The 25,756-nt window shown below is 43.4% G+C and overlaps 1 protein-coding gene across 2 annotated transcripts in view; it reads left to right on the forward strand.

Annotated features, from left to right (window-relative positions):
- The window catches only part of CPPED1 (calcineurin like phosphoesterase domain containing 1), a 154,247-nt gene that overhangs the window by 14,050 nt on the left and 114,441 nt on the right, over positions 1 to 25,756 (forward strand). For both annotated transcript variants that reach the window (XM_075899349.1, XM_075899348.1), the window contains exon 2: positions 2,076 to 2,294. In XM_075899349.1, the coding sequence (XP_075755464.1) occupies positions 2,076 to 2,294 (219 nt within the window). The remainder of the gene's footprint in view (positions 1 to 2,075; positions 2,295 to 25,756) is intronic.

Genomic DNA, 25,756 nt, shown 5'->3' on the forward strand with positions numbered 1-25,756 from the left:
CACTGGCTTAGTGCTGCAGTATTTGCAGCACAACTTGCAGCCGTGGCTTCACTTTCCTTGAAAATTTCCCAGCACTCACTTTCTTCTTCATATTCAAGCATAGCTTTCATTTTTTGTCCTATGTTTGCTGTCCTGCTGAATGTAATCAATCCTCCACCTTATCTTTATCTGTGGAGGACTGCTTGATTACATTCAGTGCACATTAAATTGATGCAAAGAAATAGGTGAGCTACAGCTCCTTGTGAGGCTGTCATACTGCATTATTAACATTGATTTTTTCTGACCTCCATCATGTGTGTTCTGTGTCTGAAGCAGTTTTTCAGTGTAAATCTCAGAGCTGCTGGACACAACAATCACGTAAAATGCTAGTGTTTTAACAAAATTAAGTACCTGAAAAAAATGAATGGATTGATTTAGATAGGTATAAATCAGTAAAAACTGAACTAAAAATAACCTGGTAATTAATTGGGGAAAAGTGGTAAACACTGAAAATATGAAACATTAAGAATAATCTAGCTTCTGGAAACAAAACTATTTTTGTTTTATTCCTCTTTATTGATTAAAGCTGTTTATTGATTAAAGCTCAGTTCAAAACTTTTACACTTTTTGGCACATCTGATATATGTTTGTGGAGAAGCTATTATAACTTTCTTATGGCTACATGTGGGAATTAGGAATTAGTAATATTGCAGTATTCTTCTGCCGCTGGCCTTATTTGATACTATAGCATGGCAGCCACCATGAAGCTGGAGATCCAATTTTTTTTATTTTCTGGACTCCACTAAATTGTATGTTGGAATTTGTAAGATGGAAAGGGTGTGGAATTGCAGTCCTTGAGGCTCTCCCTTTCACATAACCACAGAAGTTATTCATTTTTATAGCCTACTCAAAAGACTGAGGATTAAAACAACTGGAAGAGTGATATAAACATACTCCCAACAAAGCCACTGCCTGAAAGAACAAAACAGCTGTACGTCATTGTCCACATTGACCTCAGAGAAGGGGATAGGCAAGGGTGTTCAGTTTTGTGCAGTTAGAAAGCTGACATCCATACCTGATGGATATGTATACATTGCAGTTGTGCAATTTGATTTGGGTTTGTGGGGCTCTGACTGCTGGTCTGTTTACTTGCAATGGAGCCCAGGCTCCAGGACCCAGTGAGGAGGGAGAATCTCAACCCAAGTCTGGGAGGCAGGGGGACCAACAGACCTGCCAGGCCCCAGGTAAGGTGGTGGTGTGATGGGGACAGCTCTGCTCTCCCAGAAGGGGTGGGGCCTCGGGGGAGGCAGCTCTCAGTTCTGCCCTGCACTTGATGCCCCTCAGAGCCACCTGGAGCATGCTCCGCACTCTAGCTGTGATTTAAAATACCCGGGGTCTGGCACCTGCCCTGCTTCAGTAGCAGCGGCCAGGAGCCCCAGACCCCTTTGAATCTCCAGGCCATAGGGCAACTACTCCCTTTGCACCTCCTTGTCAGCGGGCTTCTTGGAGGGTTCAGAAGCCTCAGAAAGAGTAATATAACTGGCACGGGCCAACCTAGAGCTGCTGGGAATGAAGCAAAAATGCTGTGATTCCTACTGGGCTGCTGTACTGCATCCTTTATAGGGGATTCATCTCTAGCTAGTAAGAGTTTCGTACTATAAAGTGAATTTTTCAATATTTCTCTAGCAGAGTAAGAGCAAAAATCATTTAACATAGTAATAATTTAAGTATATTCCTGCTAACACTATAAAATGTAGTGTGTATTTTTAATTTGTTAATTAAAAAGGTGGTAATTGAAAATGAATGTCTTATGTTCCATGCTTTTGAGCTATGTTGTTGTCCTGAAGTTTTAAGCACTATTTGCTTTGCTGTTGGTATGCTTTTTCTCTAGTCATTATACAGCCGCATGTCAGCGTTGCATAATTACAATAGGAAAAAATATAATCTGGAATAGGAAAATATTATGCTTGTTACTCCTCTGTTAAAGTGGCCTTAATTTAAAGCAAGTTACTCTTCATCTTAGTGTTGATAATACAGGGGAAATTTCCTTTCCCTTTTACTAATATTTCTTACCTATTTATTTTTTAATTTTTAAGATGATGAATGCCAATGGAAAGCCCCTTTCTATTTCATCCAAGGAGCGGATCCTCAGTTTGGACTGATGAAAGCTTGGGCAATTGGTGACTGTGACAATGGAGGTGATGAATGGGAAGAAGAGATCAAATTAACAGAGCAAGCTGTGCAAGCCATTAACCAGTTAAACCCCAAGCCTAAGTTCTTTGTACTGTGTGGTGATCTTATACATGGTATGCCAGGTAAGACTATTAAAATGTACACTGGTAATTGTATTCTCCATTCTGTTTCTTAACTTTAGATATGATATAAATACCTTAGTTTTACAATCAGTTTTCTATTGTCATTGTTGTGTACTTCTAAGTCCGTGCGTGAAGCTGTAGTCTGATCTCTGCAGTTGATTCTCTGTGTCACTGTGCCCTTAGTGGCACAGAAAATCAGCTGCAGAGATCAGAAGGTTGTAAAGCAGTTTTTAAACTAAGGGCCGGGAGAAAGCCGACAAATGTAAAGGAGCACATGGTTCGGACAGACACATCTATTAGGGGAGGTTCTATTAATAGAGATGCTCAATGTTCTAGTCAAGAGGAGAGGCTGGAAGTATGGGTCAGATCAAATGAGACACAATCAAATGAAAAAGAGTCTAACACACCAGGAAAGGACAGACAGATAAATATTGACAAATTATTTAAGTGCTTATACACAAATGCTAGAAGTCTAGATAGTAAAATGGGTGAACTTGAGTGCCTAGTTTTAAAGGAGGATATTGATATAATAGGCATCATGGAAACTTGGTGGAATGAGGACTATCAATGGGACACAGTTATACCAGCGTACAAAATATATCAGAAGGACAGAACTGATGGTGGGGCAGTGGCACTATACATGAAAGAAAATGTAGAATCAAATAAAGTAAAAATCTTAAATGAGCCAAAATGTTCCATAGAATCTCTGTGGATAGTAATTCCATGCTCCAATAATAAGAATATAGCTGTAGGGATATATCCTCAACGACCTGCTCAGGACAGTGATAGTGACTATGAAATGCTTAGGGAGATTAGAGAGGCTATCAACTTAAAAAGCATGATAATAGTGGAGGAGTTCAACTATCCCCATATTGGCTGGGTACACATATGTATACTTAGATTTCCAGAAAACATTTGACAAGCTCTCACCAAAAGCTCTTAAGTAAAGTAAGTTGTCATGGGATAAGAGGGAAGGCCCTTTCATAGATCGATAACTGGTTAAAAGACAGGAAATAAAGGGTAGGAATAAATGGGAAGTTTTCCAAGCGGAGAGAGGTAACTGGTGGGGTCCCCCAAAGGTCTGTCCTAGGACCTGTCCTATTAAGCTTAATTATAAATGATCTAAGGAGTAAACAATGCGGTGGCATAATTTCCAGATGATACCAAACTGCTCAAGTTAGTTAAGACCAAAGCAGACTGTGAAGAGCTTCAAAAAGATTTCACCAAACTACGTGATTAGGTAACAAAATGGCAAATGAAATTTTATGTTGATAAATGTAAAGTAATCCACACTGGATAACATCCCAACTATACTTACTATATGATGGGGACTAATTTGGCTACAATTACTCGAGAGAGAGATCTTGGAGTCAGTGTGGATAGTTATCTGAAAACATCCACTCAGTGTGCAATGGCAGTCATATAAGCAAATAGAATGTTATGAGTCATTAAAAAAGGGATAGAGAATAAGACTGAAAAATCCTGTTGCCTCTATATAAAACCATGGCATGCCCACGTCTTGAATACTGTGTACAGATGTGGTCACCTCATCTCAAAAAAGATATATTGGCATTGGAAAAGGTTCAGAAAAGGGCAACAAAAATTATTAGGGGTTTGGAATGGGTCCCATATGAAGAGAGATTTAAAATATTTGGACTTTTCAGCTTAGAAAAGAGGAGACTGAGGAATACGATAGAGGTCTATAAAATTATGACTGGTATGGAAAGAGTGAATGAGAAGTTATTTACTTTTCCCCACAATATAAAAAGTAATGAATAAGGAAAAGTTAATTTTCTTATTCCCACAATATAAAAAGTAGTAGTCATCAAATGAAATTTATAGACCGCAAGATAATTGGCTGAGCCTCAGTCAGGGGGAGGGGCTACCAGGGCCTGTGAGTCAGCGACCAGGGAGCTTGTAAACAGGAGCAACTAACAGGGAATTTAGAGAGGGAGTTCTCCAGGTAAAAGAGGAGTAAATATGGGACCCTTGTGGTAAGTGGCTGTCTGTAGTGTGTGTGTGTGGGGGGGGGAGGGGTTATTTGCTGTGTGCTGAGATTGTGTTTGTCTGTTTGGTTTGTTTGTTTGAAGGAACTTCTAAAAGGTTTGAAATCTAGAAGCCTCTGTTAATTGGGTGAGCCTCAGTCAGAGGGAGGGGCTACCAGGGCTTGATAAGCCTGTGAGTCAGCGACCAGGGAGCTTGTGAACAGGAGCAGCTAACAGAGAGTTTGGAGAGGGAGTTTAGATGAGGATGTTAAAGGGTGCCAGGACTCCTGACCTTCTTTAAACCTAACTTTTATAATAATCTATATTCCAGATGTTTAATAAGCCCAGTTTATACTTAAACTTATTCATAAAAAAATGGAGACAGAAGTCTAGCAGCAGAGTGGGGGCTATCCTGTTTATTACGTCGGGTGTAAGATGTATGATTACCTGCCCTGTGGGCGGGTGGCATATGTGTGCACCCGTTGCAAGGAGCTCCTGGCCCTCAGAGACCGAGTTTGGGCTTTGGAGGCCAGGGTGGCTGAACTGGAGGAGCTAAGGGAAGTAGAGAGATATGTTGATGCGACTTTCCGGGACACTGTAGTACTGTCCCACGTCCAGTCTGAGAGCCCCAGTGCTCTTAAAGAGGATGAAAGTCTCAAGGGAACAGAGCATTTAATGGAAACAGAGGGAAACCATCCCGTAGTTGGGACCCTTCTTCCAGAGGATGTTGCGGTATCCTCTCGAACTAAGGAAACCTCTGAGGGGGAGGGAACGCCAGTTGTTAGGAAGAGGCAGCTGTTAGTAGTGGGTGATTCGATCGTTAGAAACATAGATAGTTGGGTTTGTGATGACCGGGAGAACCGTATAGTCACTTGCCTGCCTGGTGCGAAGGTTGCGGATCTCTCGAGGCATCTAGATAGACTTATGTGTAGTGCTGGGGAGGAGCCAGTACCAATGACGTAGAGAAGGGTAGGAGAAATGTCCTGGAGGTCAAATTTAGTTTGCTAGGAAAGAGACTGAAATCCAGGACCTCTATGGTGGCATTCTCAGAAATACTTCCAGTTCTACGCGCAGGGCCAGGTAGGCAGGCAGAGCTTCAGAGTCTCAATGCATGGATGAGACGATGGTGTAGGGAAGAGGGGTTTGGCTTTATTAGGAACTGGGGACACTTTTGGGAGAGGGGGAGCCTATACAGAAAGGATGGGCTCCACCTAAACCAAGGAGGAACCAGACTGCTGGCACTAAACATTAAAAAGGCCGTAAAACAGTTTTTAAACTAAGAGATGGGGGAAAGCCGATTGGTGCGGAGATGCACGTAAATCGGATGAAAACTTCTCCATTGATAGAGATTCTCTAAGTTGTAGTCAGAAAGAGAGGAGGGGAGAGGACAAACCATGGGCCAGAGCAGACAAACAACGGCATATAAAGGAATCCCATGCATCAGGGAAAGGCAGAAGGGTCCTAACTACGGGATGGTTTCCCTCTGTTTCCATTAAATGCTCTGTTCCCTTGAGACTTTCATCCTCTTTAAGAGGCAGTGGCAAATTTCTAAAGTGCCTCTACACAAATGCTAGGAGTCTGACTAATAAGATGGGTGAACTAGAGTACCTCGTATTAAAGGAGGAGATTGACATAATAGGCATCACTGAAACCTGGTGGAATGAGGAAAATCTGTGGGACACAATCATACCGGGATATAAAATATATCGAAAGAATAGAGCAGGCCGAGTGGATGGCAGAGTGACACGGTATGTGAAAGATAATGTAGAATCAAATGAAATAAAAATATTAAATGAATCAATATGTTCAATAGAATCGCTATGGATAGTAATTCCATGCTCCAAAAATAAGAAATTAGCAGTAGGGATAGATTACTGACCACCTGACCAGGACAGCGATACTGACATTGAAATGCTGCGGTAGATTAGAGAGGCTACCAAAATAAAGAACTCTATAATAATGGGGGATTTTAATTATCCCCATATTTACTGGATACATGTCACCTCAGGAAGAGAAGCAGAGATAACATTTCTCAATGGCTTAAATGACTGCTTCTTGGAGCAGCTGGTACAGGAACCCACAAGGGAAGAGGCAATTCTTGATTTAGTCCTGAGTGGAGTGGAGTGCAGGATCAGGTCCAGGAGATAACCGTTGCAGTTATACTTGGGAATATTGACCATAATATAATAACATTTAACATTCCTGTGGTGGGAAGAACACCTCAGCAGTCCAGCACTCTGGCATTTAATTTCAAAAAGGGGAATTACATAAAAATGAGGAGGATAGTTAAACAGAAATTAAAAGGCACATTGACTAGAGCCAAATCCCTGCAAGCTGCACAGAAACTTTTTAAAGACACCATAATAGAGGCCCAACTTAAATGTATACCCCAAATTAAAAAACATAGCAAGAGACCTAAAAAAGAGTCACTGTGGCTTAACCACCATGTAAAAGAAGCAGCGAGGGACAAAAAGGCATCTTTTAAGAAGTGGAAATCCAATCCTAATGAGATAAATTGAAAGGAACATAAACACTGTCAAATCAAGTGTAAAAATGTAATAAGAAAAGCAAAAAAAGATTTTGAGGAACAGCTAGCCAAAAACTCTGAAAGAAATAATAAAATGGTTTTTAAGTACATTAGAAGCAGGAAGCCCTCTAAAAAATCTGTGGGTCCCCTAGACGATCGAGATATAAAAGGAGCAATCAAGGATGATAAAGCCATTGCAGATAAACTAAATGATTTCTTTGCTTCAGTCTTCACGACTGAGGACGTTAAGGAGATTCCCAAATCTGCACCGTCCTTTGTGGGTGATGAATCTGAGGAACTGTCCCAGATTGAAGTGTAATTAGAGGAGGTTTTGGAACAAAAAGAAAAACTTAATGTTAACAAATCTCCCGGACTGGATGGCATTTATCCAAGGGTTCTAAAAGAACTCAAATGGGAAATTGCTGAACTATTGTCTGTGGTTTGTAACCTATCCTTTAAATCAGCTTCCGTACCTAATGACTGGAAGGTAGCCAACATGACACCAATATTTAAAAGGGGCTCTAAAGGCGATCCTGGCAATTACAGACTGGTAAGTCTAACTTCAGTACCGGGCAAATTAGTCGAATCAATAGTAAAGAATAAAATTGTGAGGCATGTAGAAGAACATAATTTGTTGGACAAAAGTCAACATGGTTTCTGTAAAGGGAAATCATGTCTTACTAATCTATTAGAGTTCTTTGAAGGGGTTAACAAACATGCAGACAAGGGGGAGCCAGTAGATATAGTATACTTGGATTTTCAGAAAGCCTTTGACAAGGTCCCTCACCAAATGCTCTTGTGTAAATTTCATGGCCATGGGATAAGAGGAAAGGTCCTTTCTTGGATTGAGAACTGGTTAAAAGACAGGAATCAATGGGTAAGAATAAATGGTAAATTTTCAGAATGGAGAGGGGTAACTAGTGGTGTCCCCCAGGGGTCAGTCCTGGGACCAATCCTTTTCAACTTATTCATAAATGATCTGGAGAAAGGGGTAAGCAGTGAGGTGGTAAAGTTTGCAGATGATACCAAACTGTTTAAGATAGTCAAGACGGACTCAGACTGTGAGGGACTCCCAAAAGATCTCACCAAACTGAGTGATTGGGCAACAAAATGGCAAATGAAATTTAATGTGGATAAGTGTAAAGTAATGCAGATCGGGAAAAATAACCCCAACTATACGTACAGTATGATGGGGGCTAATTTGGGAATGACAAATCAGGAAAGAGATCTTGGAGTTATCGTGGATAGTTCTCTGAAAACTTCCACACAGTGTGCAGCGGCGGTCAAAAAGGCAAATAGGATGCTAGGAATAATTAAGAAAGGGATAGAAAATAAGACACAGAGTATCTTACTGCCCCTGTATAAAATTATGGTACGCCCACATCTTGAATACTGTGTACAGATGTGGTCTCCTCACCTCAAAAAAGATATTTTGGTCTTGGAAAGGTTCTAGAAAGGGCAACTAAAATGATTAGGGGTTTGGAACGGGTCCCATACGAAGAGAGGTTAAAGCGACTGGGACTTTTCAGTTTAGAGAAGGGGAGACTGAGGGGGGATATGATAGAGGTATATAAAATCATGAGTGGTGTGGAGAGGGCGGATAAAGAAAAGTTATTTATTAGTTCCCATAATAGAAGAACTAGAGGACACCAAATGAAATTAATGGGTAGCAAGTTTAAAACTAATAAAATAAAGTTGTTCTTCACGCAGCGTGTAGTCAACCTGTAGAACTCCTTGCCAGAGGAGGCTGTGAAGGCTAGGACTATGACAGAGTTTAAAGAGAAGCTAGATAATTTCATGGAGGTGAGGTCCATAAAAGGCTATTAGCCAGGGGATAGAAATGGTGTCCCTGGCCTCGATTTGTCAGAGGCTGGAGAGAGATGGCAGGAGACAAATCGCTTGATCATTGTCTTTGGTCCACCCTCTCTGGAGCACCTGGTGCTGGCCACTGTCGGCAGATAGGCTTCTGGGCTAGATGGACCTTTGGTCTGACCGAGTCCGGCCATTCTTTTGTTTTTATGTAAGTTTAAAACAAACACAAGGAAGTTTTTGTTCACTCAGCGCACAGTCAATCTGTGGAACTCCTTGCCAGAGGATGCGGTGAAGGCTAGACCTTTAACAGGGTTCAAAAAAGAGGTAGATAGATTCATGGAGGTTAGGTCCATCAATGGCTATTATCCAGAATGGGTAGGAATAGTATCCCTAGCTTCTGTTTCTCTCTGTAAGTGGGTGACAGGGGAGGGATCACGTGAGGATTACCTGTTGTGATCGCTCCCTCTGGTGCATTTGATATTGGCCACGGTTGGCAGACAGGATACTAGGTTAGATTGACCTTTGGTCTGACCCAGTATGGCCGTTCTTATGTAGTGACTCTGTGTGTGTGGCGGAGCAGGGGGGAGGGAAAGGGACATAGACTGGGGGGGTGTGATAGATCTGCCTTTCTATTAGTATCTTAGTGAAATTTTTGTTTGACCGAAATAAAACTTTTCAGAGGGCATGTAGTAAGCAGGGGTGGCCGTTCACTGACCCTGAAGGGGAAGAACCTCTCTCTAAACCTGGATGGGCCGAGCCCAGTCCTTCCCCTTTAACTCCCTGGAAGCCAAGGGGCAGGGTGAATGGTATAAAAGCCCAGCTCCAGGTGCTGGAGGAAGCAGAGGCCTGCCCTGAGCTTCCGATCCAGGAGAACCCTGAGGACCTTGCTGAGGCTGAAGACTGGCCCAGACCACTGGGTCCCCAAACCGAGGAGGTGATGCTTTTCACCCTGATGGAGGGTTTAGACTATAACTATCCTGAGAGCCAGATTCCCATACATGGAGGGGCAGCTCTAAAGTGTCTCAAGGGCAGCCAACAACAGTCAGGCTGACCTCATCATCCTGTAGGGTGTGAGCGTGTTGGAGGCTGGATACCCGCTGACCCCATTGGTAGCTAGGGCTAGTACTGCTATGGTCCTGGACTGGGATGCAGTGGAGTAGGAGGGCCCGCGTCTCCATTGCTACCCCTCATACTGGGTGGCAGTCTCCCGCTCTCTATTGGGGAGAGGTTGCAAGGTCTGGGTGTGAGGTAAGGTGCAGAAGCAGGCTGGGAGAAGGGTGTCTGGGCAGGTGAAGGGAGCAGTAGCAAGGGAAGGTGCAGTGTGTGGCCAGGAGGGAGGGTGCAGGAGCAATTGTGGATGCAGGAGCAGGATGGAGATAGGTGTCTGGCCAAGCCAGGGGGCAGGAGCAGGTTGGGGGTAGGTTGTCTGGCCAGTGGGGAGGGGGCAGAAACAAGGGAGGGTGTCAGAGTAAGCTGGGAGTGTGGGGTCTTGGTGGGGGGGAGGGGAGTGAGTGAGGGAAATTAGGTTGTGGGGGGCTGGATATGAGACGGGATGCTTATTTGGCTCTGTGTCCCAACTGCTGTGGCCATGTGGTCCCAGGCAGGCCCCGGAGGCACCGCTGCTGTGGCCACATGGTCCTCCGCTGTCCCTGGAGGCTGGAGTTGCTACTGCTGCGGCCACATGGTCCCGGGCCAGCCCCAGAGGTTGGAGGCCCTGCTACCGTGGCCATGCGATCAGGGGCAGGACCTGGAGGTTGGAGGCGACGCTGCCATGTCCTTGAGCAGGACTTGGAGGCGCTGCTGAGGAACCTCCACCCCAGTGCTGCCTCCTCCCACTGCAGCCTAACGAGCTGCGGGGAAGAGGGAGTGTTCGCCAGCGGCTACACGATGGAGATGGGGCAGTGCTGAGCTCCTGCCCTGCGTGTTGCTGAAAATCAGTGGCACGCATGACGTAGGTTGCCAACCCCTGTTCTACATCAGTGGAGGCAAAACTCCCATTAATTTTAGTACTTTAGTGATGGACCCTATCACTTGCTTATCTCTCCAGTGCATAAAGGATTTCCACAGTTTTTAAAGATGTCTGCTTTCCCCATGCAAAGTTATAATGAGTTTTTCAATAAATATCCTCAGTTTGTTTATTTGTAGTAATCTTCCAAATTTGTTGTTTCCAGTATCCTTTTGTGGGAGGGGGTAGGCACAAGGGAACCTCCAGAAGCCAGCTACCATATGTCTGCTGCATCTGTTGGAGTACTTCCAGTCACACAATCAAATAAAGCAGTAAACATATATAAAACTGGTATGTTGGATTTTGCCTTGCATAAGTATTTCCTGAAAGTCATTTATATAAAAAGGCCTCTGACTTAAGCCTCTGAAGAGTTTTGTTATCATGATGGACTGATGTCCATATAACAAGCTCCATCTTAAGTAGCCTTCTTGTTAAACATTTCAGAGGGACGGAGGACTGAATGGGTATAGGCCTTGATGTACCCTCTCATCTCTAGATAATGTTTGTACAGGTCAGATCTGAGCAAGACAGAAAGTTGAAAGTTGGTGGGGATGAGGATTGGATAATGGAACTTTCTAAACAGTACTACCTGTATTATATGATATTAAAACACACTGTGAATTAATTATTATCCAGTCTAAGTTATTAGCCATCCAAGATACTTTTACTATTACTTTTTTATTTATCAAATTGTAGTTGATAAATGACTTGGTCAATCATTTTACTGTGAGGAAAATATATAGACATAGGTTTAAAAAATAATGATTTCCCATTTCTCTGTTTAAATATGAATATATAACTATAGTAAATGAAACATTGACTTTATACTACTCTTTTGGGTAATGTTGATCATTAAATTGACTCCACTAAGGTTCATGAGCATAGGGCTCTGATTTATCGTAATAATTCAAATGCCACTTTGTCAGAGTATGGCAAATTGTTGTCAAATAGTCATCTTAGTTACAAAATATATGAATGTGAAACTGAACAATTTGTAGAGCTAAGGCTACTTATGTTCTGTGTAGTGTATTTGTTATGCATTGTATAAATATTGGCTGCAGCATATTGCTGTTTTCCAGTACAGGTTGAACCTCTGTTAACTGGGACTCCCTTGTCCGGCAATGTTCCAACATCAGAGAGTCCCAGTGGAAGGCTGGTGGCTGGGCTCCCCACAGTTGGACTGCTAGGTACAACCAAGCTGGGTTGCCTGGCAGATCCAGGAGCCCAGCATGTTTCTACCAGGCTTCCCAGCATATCTAGGAGCCTGGCATGCTGCAGCAGGGCTTCCAGGTGAGGCCAGGAGCCCAGTGCACAGGAAACTGGGTTGGAGTTGGGCTGCCCAGCATAGCAATGAAGAGGGGGGTGAATTGTCAGGGTAACGGAGCTGGCAGTGGGGAGGAGATGGGGAGAGAAGCTGGCTAGGAGTAAGGTTGTTAAGTGTAAAGGTTAATTGACTACCTGACTAGTCAATAGGCACTTCTACATTCCTCCTTTGAAATGTACAAGAGCTCCCACTGGTGCAGCATTTCCCCAGAACCTGGGGGAAACTGGGGGAATCCTCAGCTGACCTCGGGCTCCATGCGTACAGCTGATTCCAGGCTCAGTTGTACGGCATTGCCGCTTTGAGATATCCCATCTCTCTCCCCCCCACCACCCTTTGCTGCCTCTATTTGATAGAGGCAGCAAGGAGGGGAAATCGACTAGTCAACTAGTTGACTGACTATCCGATAAGCATTTGCTTATTGGATAGTTGATTAGTCTACTAATCCTTAACATCCATAGCCAGGAGGTCCAGGGCGGGGGAAGACGAACGGTAGCAGGGGGACCAGATATGACCTACCTGGTCCAGCAAAGTCCTTCATCTGGGACCAGTCAGTTCCCGAGGGTGCGAGAACAGATAGGTCCAACCTCTAGTAGCAAAAGGGAGCAATCTCACTTAGCCTTTCCCCTTTGTCATATCTCTTCTTTCTAGTTTGAAGACAACAAGTAACTGTAGATAGTATGGGTATATATTGCTTTGATCCTAACAATCCATTGTTAAAAATGTAAACATTTGACTTAAATCAGTGAAGCAATATTCTATACATCTACTTTATGCTTACTAGACACTTTATGGAAAGTTGTTAAGGAAATATTCTATTAAAGGAAAGTATAGCTTCTACTAGAACAGCTCTTTCATTGCTTTATTGCTATTTACATGTGTTTAACTTTATTTGAATGATTCACTGACACTTTTTATAAATACATTTTAAAGCCAGTAATTTATCTTTCTGTCTAAACTGCAGAGAGACAAAGATACTAAAGTAAATCATTCTATGGTTAAGAGACACTGTGGGCAATGTTCTTTGGATGTTTCCCCAAAAGGTCATTGAAACTTGCTTGAAGCAGCGAGTGGAGTGGAAAAAGAGAAATATTCTACAGATGATAAGAACAAAGAAAAGGATTCTGGTCTAATCATACATCAATTAACATAAAAAAGGATGTGTTGGAAGAAATGAAGTTGGTGGTGGCTGTCAATTCCCCAACCTAGCACTTCGAGTGTAGCTACGGGGGCCAGCTAGCAGAATAAACTCTGTAAGAATCTGTCACTGTAACTCCGAGACACAAATTTGTCCGGTCTCAGTTTTCCCTGAGATCCAAGAAAAAAGTCACTGACATCACCATGTGTCAATTTGAATTAAAAATAAAAAGAGAGAAACCTTCTTACATGGAAGAGACCACTTGGAATCCCTTCCCTGAAGCAAAATTCTCCACCCTGCCCCCAACTTCCATTTTGCTAGGAGTTGGGAAAACAAACAGGGATAATTCACATAAAACAATGGAGCTCTGCGTTTCTTGGGTAATGTGGTTTCACTTATGTACGTAGGTTTAAGGACACAAAAATCAACTAATACGAGTTAACCAAAACAAAAAGAAAACACTTTTATTATTAAAACAAGACTACTGTTGCAAGCATTGTAAATGACTGGGTGTTAAAATCCATGGATTGAAATAGACTCAGGGGCTGTGTCTAGACTGGCCAGTTTTTCCGGAAAATCAGCTGCTTTTCCGGAAAAACTTGCCAGCTTACTACACTGGCTTCTTGAATTTCCGTAAAAGCACTGACTTCCTACTGTAAGAAATCAGTGCTTCTTGCAGAAATACTATGCTGCTCCCATTCAGGCAAAAGTCCTTTTGTGCAAAGTTTTTGCGCAAAAGGACCAGTGTAGACACCTGAGATTTGTTTTCCGCAAAAAAGCCCCGATTGCAAAAATGGCGATCGGGGCTTTTTTGCGGAAAAGCACGTCTAGATTGGCACGGATGCTTTTCCGCAAAAAGTGCTTTTGCGGAAAAGCGTCCATGCCAACCTAGACGCTCTTTTCCGAAAATGCTTTTAATGGAAAACTTTTAATGGAAAACTCCCTGGCTGTGTCTAGACTGGCATGATTTTCCGGAAATGTTTTAATGGAAACTTTTCCATTAAAACATTTCCGGAAAATCATGCCAGTCTAGACACAGCCAGGGAGAATACCTGAACTGTAATCCTTCATTACAAAAGAACAGAGAAAAACAATTAACCAGCTCAGACATGATTTCCAAACCCCCAAACAAGGAAAACAATAAAAAGCTGACGGACTATCTAAACTTTTCCCTACTTACTTATTTCAAGGAGTCTATTCCTAAGAGAGTCCATCTCTCCTCCTACCTGGAGAAAAACTGCATCTTGCTCCAAACAAAGGAAAAATAAAAACATCTCATTTGAAACTCCTTATCTGCATTTCATTGGCTGAATGCCCAAAGCCCCCTCCTTCAGGTGCATCTCCAAATTAGTTAAATCCTTTCCTCACTCTCCAGGTAAGCCAGAGTCTCCTTTGCAGTTCCTGATCATAACAGTCTAATCATACATGAATTAACATAAAAAAGGGCGCGTTGAAAGAACGGAAGTTGTTGGTGGGTCTTGCAGTTTTTCCTAATATTTTCTTTCACAAATTTGTAGTAAGCTGTTAAAATAATTTTAAAAAATCTTTCAAAGGCAAAATGAGTGGAGGAAGAGAAGAAAATTGTGAAAACCCAAATCCTGCTAATGAAGGGAAATATGTATTGAAAATATTTTGAAAAATATATGGAAACAAGTCTGGAGGGTTGATGGATATTTTATTTCTTTTAAAAAATACTAGGCATATCTGTAGTAAATCAAGATGTTGGGTCCATAACATCTCATTTGCTGTGCTTTCTCCACCAAAATTTCAATCCCGTGATATTTGAATTAGCTGCTACTGAGATTTGATCTCTAATTTTCTTGTAATAACATTTGCTTGTAGGAAAACTTGAAAGTGGTGGAACCACAACTTTAGTTCTCTTCTAAATTCCTTTTCTACTTAAGGATTCATATAGCTTAATTTTTTTTCACAAAGAACTGATAAAACTCTTCACCAGACTTCAAAATATCTTCTGACACACCTGAGTGCATGTAGGATACTGTTCTTTGTTTCAAGATCAGAAAATTTTATACCCTGGCACATGGACATTGACTCCAGGGGCTGCTGTTAACCTTGGGATTTAAAATTTAAACGTAATCAAAAATCCGAAAGTGTCATTCTTTTGTCGTTCAGAGAAGCCATAATTAGACTGATGCAAAAAGGGGAAGCAAAGCTAAATCAGCAACTGATTACAGTGAAGAAAATGAAGTTGCTCACATGCATAAAATGTTTGCTGTATTGGGGTTTTAATATTATTTTTATCAGTTTTTTTTCTTTAGCCTTTTAATTTCTTGTGACTTCACTATTTTCATTATTGTTCAACACAAGTTCATTATGATTTACACTAATACATTTGTATTGAAGTGATAGTGACTTCATTTCATGCTTTTCTGCAGTTTTTCTAGCATTGATCTCGGTGTCAGTTTGTTTAAACATTTTAGTTTAGGAGGAAAGGGAAAAAAAAGTTTTCTCCCATGCCTTAAATCACCAAAGACATAAGAGGAGGCAAGTTCTTGATTTCAGTCTGACAGTAGTGAATTTGGTCCATTAATATTTCTAATTGGTATATCAAATTGGTAAAAGCCCTCTAGTTCTGTTGTGGTTTAAACTATACTTAAGCTGACAAAAATAATGTTAATTGTAAAGTACTAAAGTTGTTTTACCAATATGCTTTTTGCTTAAAAATAACACTGAAGTTTGAATACTTACCATCCATTGACTTCATATTATCATCTATGCTCTCTTGGATTATATTTACATTTTAATATGCTCAACTTCTATCTCAGTCGTTAAAAATAACAACCCTATCTGTCTTAAATACGTTGTTTTTTAAGTAGGAGGAATTCATGAAGTATGCAGAGCTTTGACTGTGACTGAATTCTAAAGCACAGCAGATTTTTGGTTGAAACAATGTCAAGACCTTTGAACAGGGACTCCTAGAAATCTCAGGATTCCAACAGCTAGGAGTGATGAATAGAATCCTGATCAGCTAAGCTAGGAAGCAATCAGGAGAACACTTGTTATCCATTACACATGCCATTAAAGGGGCTAAGTAATCAGTGCCAATGTCTCAGTATGTAGATACTGATTACAAGTGATTTGTACTCAGAACATTATTTGGAAAAGTTTTTTTTCTTGATTATATAATCAGAAATAGTGTTACCAAGAATAGTTAACCTAGTATTGTAGCACTACATCAAGAATTTTACAAAATACAGTTGCAGCATAATGTATTACTAAAAATAACTTTTCTACATGTTCCTTAGATATTTATAACTAGCTGTATTGTGATCATTGAAGACTTTTTTTCTTAAAACCTTCTGTGTGTGTTAAGTCAGCATAATTTGGTATAGCAGAAATGTTAACCTGCAAAACACAAAAATATCATTGACTAGATAATTTGCTTGTTTCATTGCTTTGCTGCAACTTTCCAATAATTGTGTATTGAGTTCTATAAATCTTCCTCTTTAAATTATAATTTTTATCTTGTTTAACCCTTAGAAAGTTGTTTCTGTGAGCTTCAGAATGCAGAGGATGGAGGGCTCTATACTCCGCTAGCTTCAGATGATGTATGGTTGCTAATGGACTTGTGCTAATGGACAAAAGTTAATGTCCCCTCTGACTGCTTTAATCTGGGCTAGGGAAGAGAGTGAGGAAACCATAACTCGAGGTTGGTTCTCAACTTCTCCTTTTCTTCTACTGGCCTAGGCTGCCCCGAGTGTTATGGTGAATTTGGGAACCATCCTTTTTTGTGAGATCCCTTAGGCTCAGACATAGTGAATCTATCCTGTACTCCGTAAGTCTGGCAACCTGGCAAATATGCAGGCAGTGGAGCCTCAGAGTTAGTCTCATCCCTCCCTTGCAATGCAGCAGGTAGTCAGCTCACATGAGAGCTGCTCCTTGGTCTGATGGAGAGGTGGTGAGAGGCAGTTGGGGAGACAATGGTTCTGGTTGTGAAACAGCTGATTCAGACCCTTGGGCTATGTCTATACTATAGCCTTCTTGCAGAAAAGCATATGCAAATGAAGCATGGTGTGGAATATTGCCATGCTTCATTTGCATCAGTAATGAGCTGCTGTTCTTGCGCAAGAGGCTTTTGCAAAAAAAAAAATCAGTGTAGACGGCTCCTTTTTGTGCAAAACCCCCCTCTTGCACAAGAGCCATCTACACAGCTCATTTTTGCACAAAAACCTCTTGCGCAAAAATAGCTGTTCATTATTTATGCAAATGAAGCATAGCGATATCCCACGCCGCACTTCATTTTCATATGCTTTTCCACAGGAAGGCTACAGTATAGATGTAGCCTTCCTTTGAAAAAACTCTGAGTACAGATCACAAAGAGCATGTTTTTAAAGTCATAATCAGTTTCACATTTTCTTCTCAATATGTTTGAGGCTCTTAATGGCTGGCTACATGTTGTACTACTCCAGTGATCTAAAGAACATTATCATTATATGTCCCGTTTAGGGAATCTCTTTAGCACGTTTTATTATCCGTCTATGCTTAAGTAATTTCTTGAATCCAAACTAAATTCACTAGGATTATATTGCTGACAATTTGCAAGGGTATGTCTACACTTGCAGCCTAAATCGAATATCCCGCGCTTGATTTGCATCTTCCTGGCCGGGCGCTATTTTTGAAATTTACAAGCCCGAAATAACTGCCCACATCTACACACGGCAGTGAAACGGGCGTTCGAAATAAAGCCCTAGTTCGAACTACCTGTTATTCCTCCTGCAATGAGGTTTAACAAGTAGTTTGAATTAGGGCTTTTATATGTAGACGCGGGCAGTTACTTCAGGCTTGTAAATTTCAAAAATGGCACCTGGTCGGGAAGATGCAAATCAAGCATGGGATATTTAAATACCGGGCTTGATTTGCAATTCCAAATGCCTACATTTGCAGCCCTAGTTCGATTTAGGCTGCAAGTGTAGACATACCCCTAGATGCTTGCAGAAGTTGTGGAGCCTAATGTTTTATGGCAGAGAAAATGAGGAAGAACTGGATAACTGTTGACTGTACATGTGATCCTCAGGGCAGACTGATTTAAACTAAAATGGTTTAACTAAAAGCAATTCTAATAATGATTTAAATCAGCAACTAGGAAGCCTTGATTTAAATAATTGATATTAATTGTGTTTTGCCTTTGTACTTAGTTCTTTTCCTGAAGAGAGGTTGATTCTCATTGGTTGGTAACTATTAAACCATGAGGAATGCTGTGGCACCTTAAAGACTAACAGATTTATTTGTGCATAGCCTTTGTGGGTAAAAATCACTTCATCTCTATGCATCTGACAAAGTGATTTTTACCCATGAAAGCTTATGATGAAATAAATGTAGTAGTTTTTAAGATGCCACAGGACTTATTGTTTTTGCAGATACAGACTAACAAACATGGCTATCCCTCTGAGCTCTATTAAACCATGTTGATTTGCCACTACACAGAGCATTGACACTAAATATGGTTCCCTTTTATTTTCCAGCCAGGAAGGTATGCTATGCCTATAAATATTTATTTATGCAGTTACATAGTTAAACTTACCTTTAGTCAGATTCTAAATGTTTACATGTATTATATTAGAAAATTGTGACTGTTGCATTTTTTATTTACCGAATGATAATTTTTTTTACTTCTGGTTGTGTCCAATCAAATGGTGTGCTACTCAGCACCTCTTGGGTTTCCCCAAAACCTTAGTTTAAAGACTTCTGTACACCCTTTTTAAACTTTGCATACCAGCAATGTGGTGCCATTTTGTTTGAGATGGATCCCATCCTTTCTGTGTAGGCTCCTCCTTTTCTAAAAGGTTCCCAGTAAACCTGAGCCCCTTCTCAGAACACATCTCCTTCATTGTCCATAAATCTTTCCAGATATCTTGAGAGATCCACAACCTTCAAACCTGGCAGGGAAGTCATCAAACAGTTCTCCCAATCACAAACCCATCTAGCTTTTTTTCTAATACTTGAATCCCCCATTATAATTACTTGTCTCTCGCTAATAACAATAGTCCCCTCCTCCAGAGAGAGGTGTTTTTAGTGTGGGGGATACCAAGACATCATCTGGACAGTCCCAAATATGAGGTCATTTTCCTGCTGCTCCTACCTGTTGATCTCCTACTCTTCAGCAACTCGGACTGCGAGATTGGAGGTAGAACCATTTTTACTGTGTCTCTGAAAATCCTGTTTGTGTACTTCTTTGTCTCCCTTAGCTCCTCCAGTTCAACCACTCTCATCTCAAGAGCCCATTCTCTGTCTCTGAGGATGATGAGCTGCTTGCAATGAGTGCAAGTGTATGCTACCTCCTGTAAGGCGGGTAATTGTACATGCTGCATTCAGTGAAATTAATGGGATAGCTATGCATTATTGTCACTTGTTGGGGCTATTTTTTGTTTGTTATTTGTGTGTATGTGGGGTTGTGGGGTGTTACTGATCTAAGTTTAGAGAATCCTTATTAAGCATATCTAGTTGTAATTTTCCTTCCCTAGCCACTCTTGCAAAACTTCCCTCTTTCCTGCTCCTGTTGTTCCCACTCCTTTAGCCCAGGGGTCAGCAACCTGTGGCTCCCAAGCCAAATATGGCTCTTCTGCACTTCGAGTTCAGCCCCTCCCCCCTTGCTCCACCCACAGCAGGGAGCACACACTGGAACTCCAGCCTCACAGCCCCCTTCAAGATTGGAACGCCAGAGTGCTGGCTTCCTGCTTGGGGGCGAGGGGTGGTGACAGAGCCCCGAGCCTCCTTGCCAGATCCAGCTTGTGGGGCAGAAGCTGCACGTGCTTCCGCTTTCCTTTCCCCAGCTGGGGGAACAGCAACACAGAGACATGCTTCCTGGAGGTTTTCACACTGTTCCTGTTGGCCAAAACCTGGCCAATGGGAGCAGCAGGAGGCCATGCCTGGGACGCCAGACTCATGAAAATAAGTAAGCTGAGACCCTGCACCCACACCTCCCTCACACACAACCTTCTCTAAGACCCTGCACCTCCAACCTGCTTCTGTGCCCCTCCCCGCCAGCCAGATGCCTACTCTCACCCTGCTCCTGCACCATCCCTTGCTTCTGTACCTTCCCTCTGGCCAGACATCCTATCCACCCCCAACCTGCTCCTGCATGCTCCTCCTTGGTTCCACAGCCTACCATCAGCCCACTCCTGCACCCTCCCTCCTGCCCAGACACCCCACACCTAATCTGCTCCTTCATCCTCTCCCTTAATCCCACACCCAACAACCAGCCTGCTCCTGAACCCTCCCCCTTGGCCCCAGACCCTACCACCAGCCTGTTCTGCACCCTCCCTTGTTCCTGCACCTCCCCCCAGCCAGATACCCTGTCCACCCCTAACCTATTCCTCTACTTTCTCCTACTCCTGCACCCTCTCCCCAAACCAGACAACCTATTTCCAGCCTCCTCCCTTGTTCCTGCACCCTCCCTTGTTCCTGCACCCTCTCTCCTGGACATGCATTGCACCTTCCCTTGCTCTTATCCCCTCCCCCGGCCAGAAACACAACTTCCAGCTTGCTCCTGCACCCCATCTCCTGCACAGCTCTTGCCCCCTCACCCTCTTCTACATCCCCCTACTGCCCATATCCTGCACCTCCATTCCTCTCACTGGCAGCCCTGCCCTTCACACTGAATCCCTCATTTTCGACCCACCCCAGAGTCTAGGGGGCCTAAAAAATCCACTAACCCTGGAACCCCAGAAGAGTAAATCTGGCCTGAGGCCTTGAACCTCAGTCCTCTTCTCCCCTCCCCTCCTCACCATGGGGCTGGAGCACCAGAGGAGTGAGGTGTTTCAGTTGGGAGCCACATCAATGAGGTTTAGAGGGTTTTTTTTTTACTTCTCACTTGTGTGCTTGACTGATTTTTTTTCGGTGGGTCACTGGCCCTGATCCAAATAAGGTTCTCCCACCCTTGCCATAAATAAAGACAATGTTGAAACCTTTTATGTTGGACATAAAATTTTACGTTATTTAAAATGAAGCCTGGCCAACAAGGCCCCAGTCAAGGCCCAACCCCCAGCTGGCCACAGTTTCCTGTGGCAGGCCCCATGGTCCAGCTCCCGTCTGGCTGCAAGAAGGGCTTATGGTAGCCCCCCCCCTGCTGCGGCTCAGGTAGGAGGGGAGGCCATGATCCGGCTGCAGCGATTCTGGCTCAGCCCCTCATCCAGCCACTGCTGCCCAGGTGCAACAGCCCAGCCCTGGCCAGGTAAGGTAATCTGTCCCCACAATCCCGCCCCCTATACTCTGTTTCTCACTCCCAGCACCCTGTTCTGCCTCCTGTACATCCCACACACCCCAGACCCCTATCCTGAGCCCCTCATACACCTTAACCCTGATTCCTGCATCCCAACATCTACAAACCGCACCCCCAGCAGCAGCATAAGTCCCATTAAATACAGTTGGTGAGTACAATGTTTTATTTATGCTATTATTAATCATCATTGCAATTATCAATAATGTTAAGTTGAATATTTTCAGTCATGCAAATAAGAATGAAGCTGAGCATCTTGAAAACATGTATTTAGCAGCATGTTGTATGGAACTGAAAATGGTTGATAACGAAAGATTAGAAGAGAAGGATATTGGCGTTCGAGAGGAGTTGTTATAGAAAGATCCTGAGAACAGGATGGATGCAGAAGGTCACCAATAAGGAATTATAAAGGAAGATACAGCCAAAAGAGGACCTACTGCAGAAGGTTATACAGCGGAAGTTACAGCTATTCGGGCATATCTGCAGAATGAATGACGAGCGAAAAGTTAAGACCCTGTAGTTCGGCATAATGGATGGTACGAATAGGAGAGGCAGACCCCACAGAGAATGGGTAAATGATATAGTAGGTTGGTGCAGAGCTAGTCTACAGAAAAGAAACCACTCAGCAATGGACAGGGAAAGATGGAAGGAAATAGGGAGGCATCAGACACCAATGGGCATTGAGCCCATGGTGGTTGATGATGATGGTGAAATGGGCAATCTTATATTGGCTCTTTGTTGACTACTTGTTCTGAATTTTGATTTAGTTTGGCTCTTTGGTTTGAAAATGTTGTCTACTCCTGCTCTAGTAACTTATGAACTGGCTTTTAAACATCTGTTCTCCCTGAGTTACCGCCTCTTGCATGTAACCCTAAAGCAGGGCTACTCAACTTTGGAAGCCCTGGGGACTGCAGTAATACAGCATGTACTGAGGGCGCAACTTAAGTGTGGTTGCATATTTATGCAAATAGCTCCTTTCAGACTGACAGGCATGAATACAAAGCACTACCCACAATGCCCTGTGTAAACCCAAACTACACCGCGAGCTGCCCCTCAAGCCACATGTTGAGTAGCCTTGCCCTAAAGGGATTAGGGATCAAAGGATGGCAGGCTAGAACCAATTTAATTTGAACTAGCGGCGCGCTTAGTTCGAACTAGGGAAACCTCATTTTACGAGGATTTAGCCTAGTTTGAACTAGCTAGTTTGAATTAAGGGGTGTGTAGCCCCTTAATTCGAACTAGTGGGAGGCTAACCCTCCCCAGGTTTCCCTGGTGGCCACTCTTGCCAGCACCAGGGAAACTCGTCTGCCCCCCTCCTGGCCCCGGACCTCTTAAAGGGGCACGGGCTGGCTACGGTGCCCGTGCCAGGTGCAAGCCTGCCAGCACCCAGCCAGCAGACCCTGCACCTGACACGGATCGAGCCACCCACCCGATGCCCCTCAGCCCTCCCCATCTTCCCGGGACCAGGCTGGCGGCTCCCGGGAGCTTGCCCGGGACTGCAAGAGGCGGACACCCGCCTGGGCTAGTGCGGACATCGTGGACCTCGTCCACGACCTCCGCACTAGGCACAGGAAAGTGGCCGTCTAGGGCAGGATAGCTGCCAGCCTGGCCACCCAGGAGCAGGTGTGCATGAAAATCAGGGTGGTCCAGTGAGACCCCTAACCCTGAGCCCTGAGCTTAGAATGGCCGTACTGGGTCAGACCAAAGGTCCATCTAGCCTAGTAGCCTGTCTGCTGACAGTGGCCAACACTAGGGACCCTGGAGGGGATGGACTGAAACAATGACCAAGCCATTTGTCTTGTGCCATCCATTCCCAGCCTTCCACAAACAGAGGCCAGGGACACCATTTCTACCCCCTGGCTAATACCACTCTATGGACCCAACCTCCATGACTTGATCTTACTTCCCTTTAAACTCTGTTCTAGTTGTAGCCTTCACAGCCTCCTGCAGCAAGGAGTTCCACAGGTTGACTCTTTGCTTTGTGAAGAACAACTTTCTGTTACTAGTTTGAAGCCTGCTACCCATTCCTTTCCTTTGGTGTTCTCTAGTCCTTCTTTATGGGAACTAATGAAGAACTTTTCTGTATGCACCCTCTCTACCCAACTCCTGCTTTTAGAGACCTCTATCCTGTCCCCCCTCAGTCTCCTCTTTTCTAATCTGAAAAGTCCCAGTCTCTTTAGCCTCTCTTTATATTGGACCTGTTCCCAACCCCTGATCATTTTAGTTGCCCTCCCCTCTCCCAGCCTCTCTCTTCCCCTCTCCCACCTCCTTTTCTCAGTCTCCCCCAGTTTTGTTCAATAAAGACAGATTCCATTTTTGAACACAATTGTCCTTTATTTTGTACATCAGGAAGAGGGGCTAGGGAAGGGTAAGTGGAAGGAGGTGAGGGAGGAATGGGGTACGAGCCCCCGATGGGGAGGACTGTGCTGGCTCTGCTGGCTTCTGGGGGTGGGAGCTCTCCTGCAGCCCCCCAATTGCCCCCTCTCCCCAGATGGCAGCCTGCGGCAAGTGCAGCCGGTCTGATGGCTGAGTGCTGTGATGTGCTCAGTGTGGGTACTTCGGGCAATCCAAGCCAGGACTGCTTTGCAAGCGGGGTACCCCTGAGAACTGTCTGTCCGGGGTGGGGTTCAGGACCCTTTAAGCACAGCCCTCGCTAGCCTGAGACAGCATCTCCACGCTCTAAGTCCTCCTCTGATGCCCTGCCGGCACTGCTTCCAGCCATCCTTAAGCCTGGTTCAGGGTCCACTTAATGAGGACATGCTGGTTCGAATTAGCAAAATGCTAATTCAAACTAGTTTTTTAGTCTGGATCCGTTAGTTCGAATTAGCTTAGTTCGAATTAACTAATTTGAACTAAGTTAGTTCGAATTAACGTTGTAGTGTAGACGTACCCTGAGATAGCTAGTTGATTGCCCTACCTTCTCCATTTGAAAGAGGAGTCCTCCTTTGTTGCTCCTTCCTCCTTGTATTTCTTCCCAGTATCCCACTTCCCCACTTACCTCAGGGCTTAAGTCATCGTCCCTCAAGCAACGTAGTTTAAATCCCTCCTCACTGGGATTGCAATCCTGCCCGGGAAGATGATCTTTCCTATCTTACTTCAGGGAGTAGCTGAGTTAGTCTGTACAAGAAAAAACAACAAATGGTCTGGTAGTATTTTATAGACTAACCCTAAAACTCCGGTCATCTGAAGAAGTGGGCTGTGCCCACGAAAGCTCATGATACCATCTATATGTTTTGTTAGTCTATAAAGTGCTACTAGACTATTTGTTGTTTTTTCCTTTCTTGGTTAGGTGAATGCCATCTCTTCTTAGCAATCCTTGTGCCCGGAACAGAGTGCTATGGTCAACGAAACCAAAACCCTCTCTCCGACACCACCTGAGCAACCACGTGTTTACTTCCATGATTAGACAATCCCTACCTGGACCTTTTCCTTCAAAAGGGAGGATGGATGAGCGGGGCTTGACAAATAATAGTATACTCGCCTGTGGTGAGTAGATTGCAACCCGGAAGAGCCGGGTTCGGGCGATCTGTGCATGCGCTGCGGTTCGGTGAGCCCTGTGGATGAGAATACCACTTGAGCTTCAAATTCCTTGATCCTTTGCATCCCATGCCTTCCAGTAGATGGGGTCTCCTTCTGGTCTCTTCCCTGAGAGGTCCCTTCCAAAGCATTCTCCACAGTAGTGCCTGTGCAGAGAGCCTGAGTTGGCTTCCTTCTCCGGGAGGTTACATGCTGTCAGTTTTCTTCCTTGTTCTGTACTGCCCTCACTGGTTCTTCAGACTGCCGTGCCTGCAGTATTAAATGCTGCCTCCTATCAAGGAAGTCTTCATCCTCTCTGATGGAACGTAGGGTTGACACTTGGGCCTCTAATTATCCAGTTTAGCCTTTAGTTTAGCCAGTTACTTTCACCAATTCAATGGTTTGTCTGTCTTTATAATGTATTATCTCTCTATATGTATAAAAAAGTTTTTCCTGCCAGCGACAGAATGACGTTATCGCACTGTCATGCCACAGAAACAGAGGATTGGTGAGTGTAGTGAGCAGTGAGCGCAGCTTCCGGTAATATATTATAATAATTTTAGCCTTAATGCAGGTTGTCAATTTTAAATGTATTTTTTTAAAAACCTTACGTGAAAAATTGGATTTATTTTTAAATCAATATTTATCCATCCTTGTGGTCATGCTAGGAAAAACTTGTATAATGCAATAGTAATAATGTAAGAGAAAATTTTGAGTCTCTTGAATGGCATAGACCAAATGATGATCACTTAAATTCTCTGAGTGCAATGAGGGATTCTAAAAATTTGGCCTAGTTTTGTAGCCTATGTGCCTCTACTGTATTGGAAAATCCTACGGACCTGCATCTTTAGGTCCCTAAGTACCTTCAACTATCTGCCCCACATCATCTGGCCCAAAGTGAATAATAGGACTCCTGAATTTG

The sequence above is a fragment of the Pelodiscus sinensis genome, chromosome 16 (genome assembly GCF_049634645.1).
Source record: "Pelodiscus sinensis isolate JC-2024 chromosome 16, ASM4963464v1, whole genome shotgun sequence".
In the NCBI taxonomy this organism is placed as follows: Eukaryota; Metazoa; Chordata; order Testudines; family Trionychidae; genus Pelodiscus; species Pelodiscus sinensis.